General features: G+C 50.4%; 1 protein-coding gene and 1 long non-coding RNA gene across 5 annotated transcripts in view; one reads left to right on the top strand and one right to left on the bottom strand.

Moving 5' to 3' along the window:
* SEPTIN8 (septin 8) overlaps positions 1-16589 on the top strand; it is a 38267-nt gene that overhangs the window by 16747 nt on the left and 4931 nt on the right. The window contains exons 4-10 of one of the 3 annotated variants that reach the window (XM_040573954.1): positions 204-390; positions 6063-6224; positions 8076-8172; positions 8545-8713; positions 8953-9085; positions 9825-10015; positions 12635-15606. In XM_040573954.1, coding sequence (XP_040429888.1) covers positions 204-390; positions 6063-6224; positions 8076-8172; positions 8545-8713; positions 8953-9085; positions 9825-10015; positions 12635-12638 — 943 coding nt within the window. In that variant the 3' untranslated portion in view covers positions 12639-15606. Of the gene's footprint in view, positions 1-203; positions 391-6062; positions 6225-8075; positions 8173-8544; positions 8714-8952; positions 9086-9824; positions 10020-12634; positions 15607-16589 lie in introns of those variants that run through there. The other 2 variants (XM_040573953.1, XM_040573955.1) reach the window with 2 other exon arrangements.
* On the bottom strand, positions 2752-6023 carry LOC121078145. Of its 2 annotated transcripts, XR_005824461.1 has the most exons (4): positions 4783-6023; positions 4589-4666; positions 3127-3319; positions 2752-3033 (listed from the first exon to the last, which is right to left on the bottom strand). It is a non-coding gene; the product is annotated as an uncharacterized LOC121078145 (long non-coding RNA). The 2 variants fall into 2 exon arrangements; XR_005824460.1 differs by having other exon boundaries at positions 2752-3319.

Here is a 16589-nt window from a genome sequence, read left to right on the forward strand (position 1 = left end):
TGCAATGCAGCCTCGGGAGGTTCCAGCAACCTTTGGATTATAAGGTCTGTGTGTAAGTGCCACTTTTCTTGTTGTAAAGCTAAATTATTGGAGTCTTACAGCTGTTTTAAACAGCGTCATGATGTATCTAGGAGAACTCCTTAAGTCTTCAGGCTGCTTAATTGTGAGCTCCAGTATCTGGGTTGCTAATGGTATGGTTTTAGTTACAGGCCGATCGTTGAGTACATTGATACGCAGTTTGAAAACTATCTGCAAGAAGAGCTGAAAATCCGCCGTTCTCTCTTCAACTACCACGACACGAGGATTCACGTCTGCCTGTACTTCATCACTCCCACCGGGCACTCGCTCAAGTCCTTGGACCTGGTGACGATGAAGAAGCTGGATAGCAAGGTAACGAGCTGGAGGCTGCGCTGTCCATTTCTGGAGGCAGTGGTATTTCCGCCAATGTTAGTTGTCATCTGGAAGGCTCTGCTCGAGTGCTGGACTCCTTCCTGCACATTAGTTAAGCAGTTTTTAGGGCTTTGGTAAAACTTAGCCTGGTGTTTGCTGAAGTCTTGTGTTCGTTTTCTCACTGGCTTTCTTGAAAAATGGCAGGTGAAAAACTGTTTTCAAGCAAGCTGTGTGGAGTCTGGAGTGCCCGTCACTGTCACAACTTTACCCAGATTAGTTCATTTTTTGTCAAAGCCATCAACTGCATCGTTGGTAACTCCTCTTTAAAGGAGTGCAGGTAAGGATGCATTCCAGCTCCTACAGTTGTGTTACGGGAACTGCAGAGCCACCTCTGCTGTCCTGACGTTCCCTCAGGGGGAGAGGAGCTGGAAGCAGCCGGACAGTGAACTTCCTGAGGCAGTGGCTGTACAGAGACACGGGCTGAGGAGAAGCATTAGCTGTGCGTGATGGCACACGTGTGTGTGAGGTGACGCTGCTGGAAGTGCCAAATGATCCTTAGATCACAATATCTTACGGAAATGTAAATGCGGAGAGAAACTCAAGGTCATCAGCATCCTGGAAGTGGGTTGTGAGAGGGTCTAGCTGGGGTCGTTTCTTTGTGCATAAATGAGGGCTGGCTGGGGGCAGTGGGTTACTTAACCGACCGCTGGTATTCCTGCAGCTCACAGGAGCTTTCTGACGCAGTTCTGGTTGTTCTAGCTGACTTCCAGGGAGCCGCAGGAAAGCTTCAAAGGTCACTAGTGACAGCAGCATCTCTTCCCATCTTAGCAAGAATTTCCTGTCTTCAAGAGCAGCACTTAGCAGCGCGGTGGTTCCTCTCAGATGGCAGACGCTGATCAGCTCATACAGAGGGCAGATGAGGCAGCCGGGACCCTGCAGGAGCTGGGGATGCCCTGAATTGAATCTAGGGAACATGCTCTTCTCTGGCTCTTGTCCACGTGCAGCTCTATTGGACTTTCCTGGTGGGAAGAGTTCCCCGTGGCAGGGTCCCTGCTGCTTGCCCTCGCCTCCCGGGGCAGCTGGCCTACTTTTCCTTGGCCCCACTCCAGAGCAGGCACTGGCTTCCCATCCCAGTGGCCTGTTTGTAACCACGGGGGCTGTTGTACTGACTGCTCCAGGAATCCGAAAACTTTCCCTTAATAAACTCTGTCTCTTGGCGTCGTGCCAGCATGACATGTTCCCAGAAATATGTTTGGAAGAAAGTTTTTGCACGGTTCCCGTTGGTGCTGGTGGTCCCACAACGCTTCTCTCTTCCTTCCCTCCTGCAGTCCCTACTTCTCCCATCTCCCCGTGGCTGGCTTTAACGGGGTCCTTGCGTAGTGCCAGAATAAATCCTTCGTGCTTGTGCAGAGATGGGAACTTTGTGCACACACAAGCTTTTATATTTCTAAACTTCCACTGAAACAGTTGTCCCTGAAGTCGCTTTGTCCATTTGCTCCCATCTCCCTCCGTACCACGGTAAGAACCTCCTGGATTTCGTGGTGGGTTGGCCTCACACAAGGATGCACAATAAACCCAACAGGCAAGTAGAGCCATTGATCTCTTGTGCGTGTCGGGGCTTTTTGTTGTATTTCTCCATCGGTGTCGCCCCAGGATTTGTGTGCTTCCAGGCACTCCTGGAGGTTCGGGGCCAGGCAGCCTGTGCCTTTACCGATATTCGTGAACCGTCTGTGCTGCGAGGCCAGCGTGTGCGTGCAGCTGGGGCACGCTGCCACACGTCTGCGTTGTGTGGGCACGCCTGGACCTGGCTTTCTTCTTGGGAAGCTTTATGAGGCGGCTGGCCTCGGTCTTACAGTTGAAGAGTGGGGAACACGGAGGCAAAAAGCATAGGGGAGGCTTTGCTGCGCGCTCTGCTGGGTCGGCGTCTGGGGCTGGGTCAGGAGGGTTGTGCAGGGGCCTGGCTCAGCGGCACCTTCCCTTTGGCACACCGGTGGTGGGGCGTCAGCTGCGGGGCAGGCGCTGGGATGTGCTGGGTTTACAGGGAACCTTGCTTACAGCATGAAATTTACAAAATCCCTCCTGCGTAAAGCTGTTTTGTAGACAGTCTTCTGTTGTACTGTGCTACAAAATTTGTTTGGCTGAGCTCTGGGCCAGCTGTTGCAGGGGGTATTTAATTACACCCAGAGAGCCAGAGGCACCTCCAGAGCTGGTGCTGGGGAGATGGGAAGTGGCTGGTGGGGCTGGTTGCTGGACAGAAACCGTGTGTGACCTGGCCAGGGGTTAGCTTCCCGTCGGGCTTAATCCGGGAAAAGGAGGGGGGAAAATAATGTAAAGAAAATTGCATCAGCATCAGACAAAAAGGTGATTTATTTATTTTTTTTAAACACATCCCTGCCTGGAAAGTGATGGCATAACTGCGTGCTGCTGTGGGCATCCTGGGGCTCCCTGTTTGCAGTCCCTGGAGGGTTTGCAGTCCGCATATGGTCTCACGAGCTGTGGCTAATTGCTTGCCCTTCGTGAGCTGACACGTCCTAGGTGGGTCAGCAGCCAGTGACAACGCCTCGGGCCGGTTTGTGCCTCTGCTGCGTGGCTTCTGAGGTGGCATCTGGCTGTTGTCTTCGTCGGGACCTGCATCTGGGAACGCTTTGGAGATAGGGAAAAACCCGGTTTTATTTCACAGGGTGGAAATGCATGTGGTCTTACTATATTAGGAAAAATTATTTTCTGTCAACTTACTTATTTGGGCACATTCTTGTAGGTTTTATTTTTGGAGCTGAGAAGCGGCTCTGTGGTCAGCGAGAGCCGGGGAGGAGGCGCGCTCGGTGTGCGCGCGGAGCTCGCTATCTCGGCTGAAGCGCAGACTTCCTCTGGCCGTAAATTCCAGCCAAGAGTGCCAGCACGTGGACTGACGTTCGTGCAGACGCTGCGCCTGATTCAGCTGGATGACAATCCACTAATTAATTTAATGATTTTGATACTAGATTGTTAAATGGAGAATAGCGCTCTTCCACCGTGAGATATTAGGGTGGTGTTCTGGGATTTTGCCTACAACCCAAGGTAAAGATTCTGTAGAAGTAAAAGTGGAGGTAGAAACCTCCCGTGGTTTTGGCATTACTGCTTTTTACTGGCTCTTTAAAGCCTGTTCAAGAAGGAAAGGAGAGGTGACTTTCATTCTCTAGCTAGCTGTGTTTTGGTTTGCTTGGCGCTAACGCAGCGTGCCATGGAGCACCTTCTGCCCAGTCCTTTTGAGTCCTCTTCCCTTATTATAAAGGGATGAGCTCAGCCTAGCCTTAGGCAGCTTTTTGGGTGTCAATGCTCAAAATCGGAGAAAGGAAAACAGCAGGATAATTAAATGTTGTTCCAGATATCACTTGTTAACCGTGGGATTTCAGCTTGGGGATTCCCAAGACGTGCATGAAATCAGAAGAAAAACAGTAATTATATATATAAAAATAAATAAATAAAACAAAGGAACTTGCAAGGGAAGAAGAGGGAAGCACAGAAGTACCCCTAAATGCCCTGGAGGTACAAAACAGCAGTCCTGGAAAGCTGGAATTGAGCTGGAAGAAGATAGCACGGTCAGTGTAGCAGCATTCCTGGTAGGTCCTGATGTCTCTCTCTTTATTTAAGAGCAGCTGCACATATGTTTCAGGTGTCAGGAAAAGACAGAATGATCCAGGACAAATTTAGCTGAAAAAAAAAAACAGAGCCTACTGCGAATCTTTTGCCGCTAATTAATTGTTGGCATTTGTTTTGGTGTTGGCTATCGATTACTGGAAATGCAACAGCTTGCCAAAGCCCTTCTGGGTTTTGAACTCGGTGGCAGCACGTCCTGATGGACTTGCCTTTGCAAAGTGAGAGGAACGTGGTTAAAGGGACCCAACACAACTTTTTTCTTTTTTTTTTTTGCTTTTGGGAAGAAGAGAAGGGAGGGTTAGGCCAGCTGAAAATGCCCTGATATCTGTCGCCCTTGGTGCTCGTTTGTCGGTGTGCCTAGCTGGAAGGGCTGCAGGGCGTGAAGCCTGCGCACAGCAGCTCCCTGGCAGTGCCTTCCCCACGCAGATGGTGCTGAGCAGGGGCTGGGCGAGCCCTGAGCTGACCCTGCTGTGTGACGTGGGTCCGGGCTGCCTCTGCTAGCAGGTCAGCGAGACCCAGCTGTGGTCACGGCCCTTTCTGCCTCCGTAATGAGGACATCTACCCGCTGAGGAGTGCGGGCAGACCAGCAGAGCTTGTTCGGTGGTTTTCAGGTCCTTGGCAAATGAGGCCAGATCGGTAGCTGGGGGAAAAAAAAAACGCAAGTTTTATCTTCTCAGCGTGTGAGTAGCGAGGTTTCGGTTCACACAGGAGGTGCAGGGGGCACGTGGCATCCCGAAGCTGTACCCGAAGTCGTACCTGAGGTCGTGCTGCTGAGCTGGGGACGTGGCCGGGACCGAGCTGCCGGGGAGGCAGCCCGCTGGCGTCAGGAGCAGAGCTGCTGCTTGCAGACCCGATGTGGGCAGGGAATACTGCCGGGGGCAAGGAGCACATCGAGGCAGCTCTCTTTTGGAACGAGTAAACGCACGGGCTTTAGTGAGCGCTGAACCAGAGGGGGGAGAAAAAGCAAGAGGTATGGAAAACCCCCAAGCTGCAGAGAGAGCTTGAGCTGGGAAGGGAAGGGTCACTTATTTCTGTGGGCACCAAGTGGCTGCTCCGAATTGCTGCTCGGCAGGACAAAAAGCGTGGGCTGTGGGGAAGTGTTAGGTGGCAAAGCAGCCTGCCTTCTCGCTGCTCCGAATGCCTGAATTTTACTGCTCCGCGTCTGGCTGCTGGTCAGACAGACGAGTTTTGTTGTTGTTTGTTTAAGCAGGGGGTGCAGTACTGCGCTTGGCTTTCCTGAGCGCAGCAGCGTTATCTAACAGGCTCCCGTGGCAGATCCTGCCCCGCTGTAGCTCCGCAGCACACAAGGACGTGGGACACGGCCCGGGGGGGATCTCCCCACCCCGCAGCTCAGCTCGCAGGCGGCTTTGTGAAACCCGGGCTGATGAAGCTGTGGTGCGGTGAGCCTGGTGACTGCTGGTGTGAAACCAAAGCTGAGCGGCAGCAGCCTGACAGCACATCTCCTGTCTGCCGTGTGGCACCCTGCACCTTTCCCAAGGGGGGCTGTAATCACGCAGCGTGTGAGTTGGGATCCGCACCGAGAGGCTCGGGGGGTCCTCGGGAAGGATCTGCAGCTGCTGGGAAAGCATCTGAGGAGTCCGTGCTCCTTCTGCTTCGACACGGGAAGGTTTCACATAGTCTCACAGCAGCGTTTCGTCCTCGCACAGCCAGAACTGAGTGGGTGATAACTTGAGATGTGACAGCTGAAATGTCTCTGTCTCCGCTGAAGCGTGTAACAAAATACAGAGGCAAGAGCAGGGGCTTTGATCTGCTCGCTGCGTGCTTGTTGCAGGCTGTTTGTCTTCGCTTTATCTGGAAGTCCTGTAGTCAAATCACTCCTGGAAAACTCTTCCCTCTAGTGTTCAGCTGGGCTCGTGCGGCAGCTCGCATGCAAAGCGTGGCACCTGGGTGGCTTCAGGAGATGGAGAGCAGCCACCGGGGCGTGAGCTGGGCCAGCTGTGCACAGCTAAGCTCCCTGCAGACCTGTTTGCCGGACTCTGTTTTCACCTGGCTCTTTTTCCTTCCTTCTGCTGTAGGTGAACATTATCCCGATCATCGCCAAAGCAGACACCATTTCCAAGAGCGAGTTGCACAAATTTAAGATAAAGATCATGAGCGAGCTGGTCAGCAACGGTGTGCAGATCTACCAGTTCCCCACAGATGACGAAGCAGTTGCCGAGATCAACTCGGTGATGAATGTGAGTAACGCTGCCAAGTGCATTGCTTCCAGAAGTTGTGACAAATTAAATTGCTGCGCAAAAATACATTTGAAAGGCAAGTTTCATTGCGTTTGTCCAGATGCTAAATATGTTTGGAAGTTATGCTGTGGATTTGACAGATGCCTAAGGCTATTGCATACAAAATTAATTAAAATGTGGCTCTTATTTAATCTCTGTGGGCTCTCTGGAGACACTCAGCTCAACCCTAAGATTTGTTTTATTGGATTTTCAAAAAATACTTTCTTCAAAATTCATTTTTATCTGCTTTTAGGCTACTTATCATTTGAGGAGGGAGAGACTTTGAATAAGAAATTTAGAGTTAGATTTACATTAAGTCTTCCACTTAAGGAAGCTAAGCAGAGAGAACACAATTTAAAGCAAAGAAGAAAAATTGTGCGACTATTGTGCATCCTTTTTAAAATTCAAAAATCAAATTCAGATGCAGTGGAAACGTGAAAAAGAATTTCAAGTTTTGGAATTTGGCTTTACTCCCAACTCAGAGTTTATCTTTTGGAATAGAAACAGTTGAAATGTTTTCATCGTTTTCGTGTTTTTCTGTGTTTTGTTTTTTTTTTTTTTGGCTTAAATAAAAAGTAGCTTTTTCATCAAGATGAATATTTTTCTGCAGAGGTGTTCCAGGTTTAAATGCTTCGGTTCTTCTTTCAATCCTTTTTTTTTTTCTCCCCAACTTTCAAGAATCAATTGATTGGTAGGTCAGTTGGATATCTACACGGCCACTATAATGGTTCTTTTTTGCTGAATTCACGGGCTGCTAAAAGCTTTGGAGGAGGCAGTACTTTAAAGTACAAGTTAGGTGTTTTGGGGAGAGAAATGAAAACGATGTTTGCTGTGTGTTCCCTTTGCTCAATCAAAATACATTTGGCTGCCTCCCCGCCAGCTCCGTTCCCTCCTAAAGGTGAGGGCTGTTGCTGGCCTCGTCCTGCTGGAGGTGGAGCAGGGCCCGTCCCGCACCTGGTGCAGCGGCTCCGTGGGGCTGCGCCGTGGGGCTGTGCTGGGAGCAGGGTGGGCTCCACGCTGGCCGTAGTGACCTCTGACACGTGGCTTTCTGCCACCGCCCCAGAGGAAAGGAGCAGTGATGGGAAGGAAGCCTGAAGACGAAAACCCGTGTTCCCGGTTGAAGGTTGCCTTGCAGCAGGATGGCAGAGCTTGGGGAGGGCAGGGGGCAGTTCTCTGGATGAAGAAGCGTTTCAGAGACTTGTGTCTGAGCTGCAAGTTCGGGAGGGAGCAGTGTGCCGAGCCTCAGGTGTACTGGGAGAGCAACGTGCCTGCTGCGTGGCTCTCTTCCCGCAGCCCTGAGGATGTTGCCGTGAGGCCGGTGCCACGTTTCCGTACCGTCCTTGGCGCTTTGCAGCCCAGCGAGCAGCGAGCACGCCGTATCCTGCACGTGGCCCAGCAGGCTGCGGGTGGGCACTGGAAGGGACGAGGGCTGTTTACGGACGTCTCCGTGCTTTCTGCGAGGCAGGAAGTGCCCCGCTCTTGGCATGCGGAGGGACTGCAGCTACAAGAACAGCCTGACAAATGGGGAGAGGAAGAGCAGTAATGAGCATGGTGTTCCCACAATATTTCCGTGTTTAGTTCAGTCCAGCCAGCACTGCTGGTAAGCTGCTCTGCTGCGCTACGGCCGTGTGCTGCTCTCTGCCATAACACCGCGGATCAGAGGGGAGACTGCTCGGAATACTGGAGACTGAGGGCTTCACTGGAAGGATTTCTGAAGTAGATCCTGTGCCTGGGTGAAGGGACTCGGGTGGTCAGGCTGATTTCCCAGAGGTTAGCCCACGTGCTAAGTCCCTGCCGTTGACTCCGTTGCAGGCTCATCTGCCCTTTGCTGTGGTCGGCAGCACAGAGGAGGTGAAGGTTGGGAACAAGCTGGTGAGAGCTCGGCAGTACCCGTGGGGAGTGGTGCAAGGTAAGGAGCCGGGAGCTGGGCTCCGGACCACATGCACGGGCACGTGCTGGCGCCCTCCAGCTCTGCCCTTCCCTGTGCGTGAAGGTGCCTTGTGCTAAACGCTGGAGCCCTGTCCCCTGCAGCCTCGTGTGGGCTGGCGAGGCTTTGCTTTGTGTTCCTGCCAGCATCTCAAATACGTTGTCTGAGCTCTGCTGAAATTCCCACACAGTCTGGCATGGTCAAAAAGAGTCCCTGCATCCCAAAAGCTTGGTTACCCTGTGTGGGGTGACAGGTGGAGGTCTGTGGGAGGGGAATCTGTGGGGTTAGGCTGTATGTGCAGTTGTGCTTCTCCCTCTTGTGCGTTTTGCTGACTTCTCGCCTTGCTCTAATCAGTTGAGAATGAAAGTCACTGCGACTTCGTGAAGCTGCGAGAAATGCTGATTCGAGTCAACATGGAGGATCTCCGGGAGCAGACTCACACCCGCCACTACGAGCTGTACAGGAGGTGCAAACTGGAGGAGATGGGCTTCAAGGACACGGATCCGGACAGCCAGCCCTTCAGGTGAGCAGCAGCGCAGAGCCACAGTCGGGTACTGGCAGCCCCAAGAAAAGGGGAGGTCTGTGGGTGGTACCTGCAGCGCTGGGCTGGAAAATGCTAGCACCGGGTTTGAGCTTTGCAGCTGACTTTGGGGTTCCCTTCCCTGCCTGTTTGTCTTTAAGCAAGGCAGACAGGCACGCGTTTTCCCCATCCCTAAGTCATCGGTGTCCAAAGAGTCTGGATTTCATTTGCTTTCTTACCAGCCTACAAGAAACATATGAGACCAAAAGAAAAGAATTCTTGGGTGAGCTCCAGAAGAAAGAGGAAGAAATGAGACAAATGTTTGTTAACAAAGTCAAGGAGACGGAGGCAGAGCTGAAGGAGAAGGAGAGAGAGGTGGGTGTGCCAAAAACCTGCAAAGGGAGCCCAAAATACAGTCAGCCATAGGATCTGGGTCTCGGCAGTGTATGAATCCTGGAAAGCACTTGCAGATTTTGAGCAGACCTCCTCAGCCAAAGCACAAAATCACACACACCTTCCCCCACCTAGGGGAGGGGACGCTGAGTAATGTTTTCAAAACAACCTCACTGGTTTAGGTGCCTCAGAAACAGGAATCTTTCCCCGTCTGTGCGGTGTGTAGGAGGCTGGGCTGCTGTTTGGGGAGCGAAGGGCAGTGCAGAACGTTTCGGTGAGCGTTTAGGTCAGGTAGGCTCAACCCTTGGAGGCTCACTGGACAGCAAATGGGGCAGCTGGGCAGGAGTCCCAAGGGGCAGTGTGAGGCCCTGGGCAGCTGGCACCACTGGAGAGGAAATAAAGGGACCATCTTCAAAGGAGCGAGGAAGGAGAGAGCCCACAGTGTCCTCAGCCCTGTAGCAGGGCTACAAACTGAGCTGGGATCCTCTGCGACCTTATCCAGACCTCACTCTTTCTCCTTGTTTGATGTGTGGGGTCAGGCGGAGCCGAATTTCTCTTCAGCTGAGAGGCACTGGCTGCCCCGTCCCCGCCAGCTGGGCAGGTCTCTGGGGTGCTGGGGAGTTGTGCGGGACGTGGGGTGACGGCTCCTGGGAGCGGGGCTGGGGGTGACAGCCTGACACTGGTGCTGGGTGCGATGCTCAGGGCGCTTGTCTCCTGCCAGCTGCACGAGAAGTTTGAGCACTTGAAAAGGATACACCAGGAGGAGAAAAGGAAGGTGGAGGAGAAGAGGAGGGAGCTGGAAGAAGAGATGAATGCCTTCAACAGGCGGAAAGTAGCGGTGGAAACCTTGCAGTCCCAGTCCTTGCAGGCTACCTCACAGCAGCCGCTGAGGAAGGACAAAGACAAGAAAAAGTAAGTGACCAACCTTGGGTCTTTTCTCCTCTGCCACTGGGAAGGCTGTGTGTGTGTTCAGACTAATTTTCTGTCAATTACTGACGCGGCAAATGGAAAAGGGGATTTTGGAACACTACCTCTCACCCTTCTGACTGCCTAAAGCAAAGGGAAGGCAGGGGCCTGCTGTGCCCAGGCCCTGCCCCGGGGATGCCCAGCTGGCTGCAGGTGGGCTTCTCACTTTGGGGCCATTCTCTGAAGGCTTGGGGTCTGGCAGGATTGGCTTTGCCTCTGTGACAGCCAGTGCAGGCAGTCATGGGAATGGCTTGTCCCTGGAGACATACAGGCTAGAAATCAGCTGCATCTTCTCCCCAGGGGAGAGAAGCGGGGACAGTGTTGACAGTTTAATGTCTGGCAGGTGTGGTGCCCCATCCTGCAGCAGCTTGCTGAGATCTGTAAGGTTGGGGCCCTCCTTGTAGAGTGCCACTTGTGTTCAGAGGCAGAGCTGCGAAAAGGGAAACAAAGCGTCCTGGACTGAAGCAGCACTGGAAATTCATTAGGGCTCTGTGTGAGACAGGGCTCCAAGACAGTTCTGCTTGCGCTGAATTGCTGAGAAAGCTCTTTTCCCCTGAAGGCAGAGTTCTTATCTTAGCTTGCTGCAAGTTAATTGACATGGCTGAAGCCAGCAGGAGTGTGGAGAAAGGGTATATAAATAATGCGCTCTCAGCTGCCTGGCTGTATAATGATAGAGCAGGAGTGGGGCAAACAAGTTTACAAAGAAAAGGGTTGGTGGTGGTGATCCTGCTTACATTCAAGCCAGTCTTCAAGGAACAAAACGAGGTAAGCTGCCATGCAAGGTGGTCATTCTGTTGTTCCAGCACTTTTTATTAATTCCTCTTGCGTGAAGGAGCTCTGGTGTCTGAATTGCATGCTGTCACATCCAGACCAGGCAAACAGCAATGCCTTCTGAGCCTTTTAATGATGAAAAGAGAGAGCCTGGGTGTTAACTACTCCCAGCGATCTTACACTTGGCAGCACAGCGCCTGACTTCACGTTGCTGATGAGCTCCCGCGCTGTCACTCCTGTGACATGCGCTGCAGTGCTGGCAGAGCTTGTTCTGCATGCTGTCATGCTGGTAGTTTGTTCCCTCCGAAGGAAGATAAGTGTGTGTAATTCAACATATTTGCTCCGAGTGTCGATGTGTTGGGGTTAAAAACAAAACCACAGCGCTCCCTCCTCCGGGCCTGGCAGCGTGCTCGGGGCAAGTCCCCACCTCGCGCAGAGCGTTCTGCTGGCGGCGGGGTTCAGTCCAGTTGAACCCTCGGACAAGTTCGGTGCTGAGCGTGGGGCCGTCCGGGCCCAGACCCTCTGAAGGCCGCAGACGCCCCGAGACCTGCGCTGGTTCTGGCGCGGGCGATGCCGGCGGGATGCTGGGCGGAAACGCGGCCGCTTCCTGTCCGCTGCCGCCGGCTGCGCCAGAAATAGGCTTCCTGCGGGGTGCAGCCCACCTGCAGGCGCTGCTTCCAACCCTCCCTTTTCCGTGCGGTCGGGTGTGCTGCGGCGGCCCCGTCCCCGGGAGGCTCTGTGCAGAGCCGGGGCCCTGCTGGAGGCGGCTGCGGGGCGGCGCTGTCAGCGGGAGCAGAGCCAACGCGATACGGGGAGGAAGCAATTTGGATTGGTTTTATTTATTTCTTCTTTTTTTTTTTTTTTAATGACCCTGTGAGCCGGTTCCAAATGAGGCACATGGAGGTCTCCGCTCAAGCAGGGCAATGAAATTCTGAAATGAAAACTTGAAGGCTAAGGCTGCTCCCCAGCGCCCTGCCTCGCCAGTGAGCCACCTAACCAGACCCCCTTCGTCTGGGGGAGACCTGAGATAGTTTGGTGTTAGCCCAGGGGAGCTCACACGTTAACGGGGCCCTCACGTTCCCCGGCAAGCAGCTCTGCCGGCTGGCTTGGGGAAGATGTTTCAGCCAAATCAGCCTCGGGGACAGCTGGGACTTGGGGAGCTGCGGTAGGCAGGATGGGGGCTGAGCAGCGCACGGGTCAGGCTCTGCCTGCGGCTTCGGTGAGCCGGGAGCCGAGCTGGTGGTGCTGGGGCTGGTGTGGCGCGGAGCCGAGTGTGTCCGGGTGGGGCTGCAGAGCTCTGGGGTGAGCGGAGGTGGTGCGGGGCTGTCCTCGGGCAGCAGCGTGGGGGGCGTCAGCCGCCTCCGGTTCATCAGTGCCCTGTTGGCACGGTGCAAGGAATGGAAATGAGGGAGGGGGAATGAAGACAAGGGTCTCGGGGGGGATTTCATCGTGTCTTGGTTTTAGGAGAGATGGCTGAACCTCTTACGTGTCATATTTTAATGCAGGGTTTTGAGTAGCTTTAATAAGTGGAAAATGGAGAGGGAAGAATCGCAGGTGCGGAGAGGAAAAAAACGTGTCTGTGCTGCGACGCTTTGTGCAGGCAGCTGCCGAACAGATCGCGCTTTGTGGAGTGTTGTCCGTGTCTGTGCTCGCTCTGTTCTGCGAGCCCTCAGATGCCACAGCAGTGTTTGGCCTTCTCTCTCTCTTTTTATTTTTAAACGTTTCGCTACATTTTGCTTTTGATTAATTTTCATAATTTTAATTCATGCTTTTTTTATGTTTTGTTTCTTTCAGTTAATCACACACAGACTTTCAGGCCAAGAGTGGACTTGGTGCTTTCATGTGTTAAGTTGCTTGAGTTCCCCACCTTGTGACCCTTCTCATAACATTGTGTGCGTGGACCAAAGTGAAAGAGAAAATGAGCATCTCCGGTGGTTGCAGTGTAACGACTTGCTGTTATCTGTGCAGAGTTATCAGTAGGTTTAAGGAAGTAACTTTGCCATGTAAATTTTTTAAACAAAGACAACTAATCCCTGAAGCAAGGTGTTTGGTTCTAAACCCAGCGACTGAGCAGCCGTGCATAAAATGACCATAACTGTGTGTCTGAACTCAGCTTACCCAGCAGCTAAGTACTTGCTTTCTAGAGTTTTAATTTTTTGTGTTGGCTAAGGTGACTGCTTGAGCCCTTCCTCCCTCATACACCTTCCTCTGCACGTGCATAGATGTGAGAAGTGGTATGAAGAGTGCTGAAGCGTTTATTTTTCTAACAAAATCTGGATTTGAGTCAGTTTAGAATGGGCGAGAAACCCAGCGCTCAGAATTTCTGCCCTGGGAATCTTAGTCCAAGTACCAACCCGTAATCCCATAATTATATATTTTAATTCTGAATTTCTCTAAATATTTTCTTCATTTATAATATATATATATAGAGAGAGAGAGAGAGAGAGAGTGGTTAATAAAACTCATGGGACAATGTTTTGAATTTTCTTTACTGCTAAAGTAGAACTTTTATATAGAAGGGTTTTTCATAAGGTGGTGGTTGTATGATGTGGAACTACAGGCTTTGTGCAGCTTTTCACTTGTCATTTACCAGCACATTTTACCGTTGTATAAAAAACTAAGCAGTCATTTTTCCTTTTAGGTCGTTTAAAAAAAAAAAAGCCATAAACATGTGCCTAATCAGGAGAATCCCCTGATCATGATTTATGCACCGTATTTATGCTGATAACCTCCCTTCCTCCTAGAGGTGCTTCCTTTTACCCTCCTCATGCATAGAAATCCCAGCCTTGTTTTCCTGGGTAACTGAGCTTAGAGGAATAATTCGGATCAATATTATTTTTTTCCACTCAAACCACTTTGTAATAAAGCAGGACAATAACTGAATAGAGACTGACTAGATCTGTTGTCATGGAAAAATAGTTGGACCCAATTCCATCAGACAACAGACGAAAAGAAAACAAATATTTTATATTAGCCCCCACGTAGTGTCTTTAGAGTTTAAAAAACACTGGCTGGCTAAGTGTTAGTTGTGAGTGTGTGCATTTTTTGGTTATTAACGGTAAAGGATTTCTGTTATTGTTATTTTCTTAAAGAGTTGTCTGTAAGCTAAGCGGTTAGCAAATTCCTTACCTGACTTGCAGGTGGAGGGGCATGGCCTCGCAGCCGGGCCTTTGCAGGTCTGTTGGAAGGCAGCATCTTGCTGGCTCCTAAGATGAGGTTCTTTAGCTTCCTTATCCCATTAAAGCAGCTTTTTTTTTTTTCCCTAAATACATGCTCAGGTGTTAAAAGTTTTCACACGGACACTGGCCTCTTCCATGGATGTACTGAAAATGACGCCAGTGTTAACTTGATGCTTGCGTGAAAGAACCTCATGAAAACTTCACAGGTACCTTTGGGAACAGGCCTTCAAAGAGGAGAAATAGCGCGCACTTACTAGGAGTCTGCTGAAAGCCGAACGTGTAATTGTTAAGGCTGTGCCTCTAAGTTAGATATATTTTAAACAGTAACTTTGAAATGTTGAGAGGGCTAACGGGCTTTGCTCTAAGGGAAACGTGCGAGGGACGCAACCCGTTGTTACATACAGGAAGACGATTCTAGCTGACGATTGACTGAAATCCAATCATGTAGCAAATTAGGGGCATGATTTTGATTATTACTGACGAGAGAAACTCTGGTGCACTAATTGCCTGAGTAAGCAGGGCTGGTTGGTTAACTGATTTGCTTCTCGAGGCCGATGCTACCGAAGGCTGGAATAAAGCTCCAACTGACACTAGTGCGTATGCACACAGCTGCCTCACCATTGCTTGTCCAGTCGATATTTTTGTCCTGATCTCATGCTGCAGCCAACAAGATCTATGCAAATGACTTCTTTCTGCCCTGGCTCAACAGAGATCAATTCTTTTTTCCTAGAATAACAGATAATTAAGAATAATGATGATAGCAATAAAAGAGTATAAACCTTCAAACCCATGGGCATTGTGGAGAAATTCCCAGGTTTTTCTGAAGAAGACATTCAGAATGTATGTAACAATATTTTAATGATGATGATTATTATTATATATACGTTGACTTTCCTTTGGGCTGGACGTACCTATTTCTTGTAGTTATTTGTTGACCTCAACTTCATCAGGGTCAGTCAACTCTTCAGAGCAATCAACATCAAAATCTTCCCAACAGAACTCAGTTTTTGTTCTCTAGTACTTGATTCTTCCTTCTTGACTGAGACAAGATTTAAATATGTGGTATATAGGGTAGTTCTGTATCTTATTTTTATTTAACGAGCTACAAACACATTGTGATGCTAATCTCACTCCAGTCTGAAGATTTACGTCTTGTAGGCTAGAAGTGAAAGCAAAGCCTTTCAGAAGTGACTGAAGCTGTTCAGTTACACATCTTTCGGCTGTGTCATTCATTTATCTGTAAAAGGTTGGTATTAATGGGAAAAACTGTCTTGTTTTTTGTCATCTAAACATTGACCATCATGTATATTGTCTGCTTTCTAATTTAAAATGTGTTTTTAGGGGCTTTAAGTTTTGCAGGCTTCGTGTCTGATTGTGGTGAGCTCCCCGCAGGGTGCAGAAGGGGTGTTTAGCTCAGAGCAAGTATGAAGAGCTCTGGGGATGTGCCTGTGCGGGTTTAGCATGCTTCTGACGTGCTGCATCCGTTTGCTTTGTCATTCTGAATGTGTTGGGTTTTTTTTGACTTTCAGTTCTTTCCACTCACTTTGTACTTTTTTTTTCTTTTATTAAATCTCACATGTATTTTGAGTTTTTGTGGTGTCATTTATTTAGCAGCGGATTTCCTGTGTTACCTAGTTGAAGTAACAATGCATAACGTTGCAAAGCTTACCCAGATCACAGTGTATCTTCTGAATATTGGGAACACTCAAAAATAAAATTAACTTCTACATCATACGAAATGCAGAAAAGGACATCTGTAATTTGTGGAGAGATTCTAAGGCATTAATCCAAACTCCATCGCTGTTCAGGCAAAAGCTGCCTTTAAGCTTGTTAGTGCTTCTCCTTTGTGGGATCTTGTGACTGAGAGGGGAGAATTAGCAGCAGTTTCGCTGCTGTAACGATGCCCAAACAGGTGATTTAAGGATAGGGTGAAAAGGGAGCAGAAATGGACAGTGGCAGTGTCTGAAGGGTACTTCCTCTTCATATAAACCAGAGCGGTACGCTTTTTCTGGAAAAACGCATCTTACCGCGTTATTTTGGCCACATCATGGCCAAAAAAGTGCACAGCTTCACTTCGGGTTTCTCTTTTCAGGGGCTGCTGCTGATGAAATTTTTGCTTAAAGCTCTGTTCTTGGTGTCAGCTCTGCGGGGCACTGCTGCCCGTGAAGCTATGTTCAGTTAACTGGGTGTCCCTGGGTTTTATTTGCTACTGGACTGAGATCAGTGCTGCACCTGGGACAAAAACAAAAAGCAGAGCCTGGCTGGTGCACGGTGTTGCTGAAGTGGTGCTTCTGACTGAAGCTTTTTCTGCACCCCTCATTTCAGGAACAAAACCACGTGTCGGTGGTACTGGCTGCTTCTGAAATCTCTGTAGAAACGCGAATACGTACCGTGCTGTTGCTGCAGGAACTGGTTCGTGTAAGAGGCCTGTGCTTTTTGCATTTAACATGCAGCTTGCTTAAAGGGCAGCGGGCAGCCTGGTCCCTCTGTGTGCAGCCTGTTTGCATCCCACCGTTGTATAGGGCCAGGCTGGTCACGCCAGCACCAGGCCCCGCGCTGCCAGGCCCCGT

This window comes from Cygnus olor, chromosome 14 (genome assembly GCF_009769625.2).
Source record: "Cygnus olor isolate bCygOlo1 chromosome 14, bCygOlo1.pri.v2, whole genome shotgun sequence".
NCBI classification, from domain to species: domain Eukaryota; kingdom Metazoa; phylum Chordata; class Aves; order Anseriformes; family Anatidae; genus Cygnus; species Cygnus olor.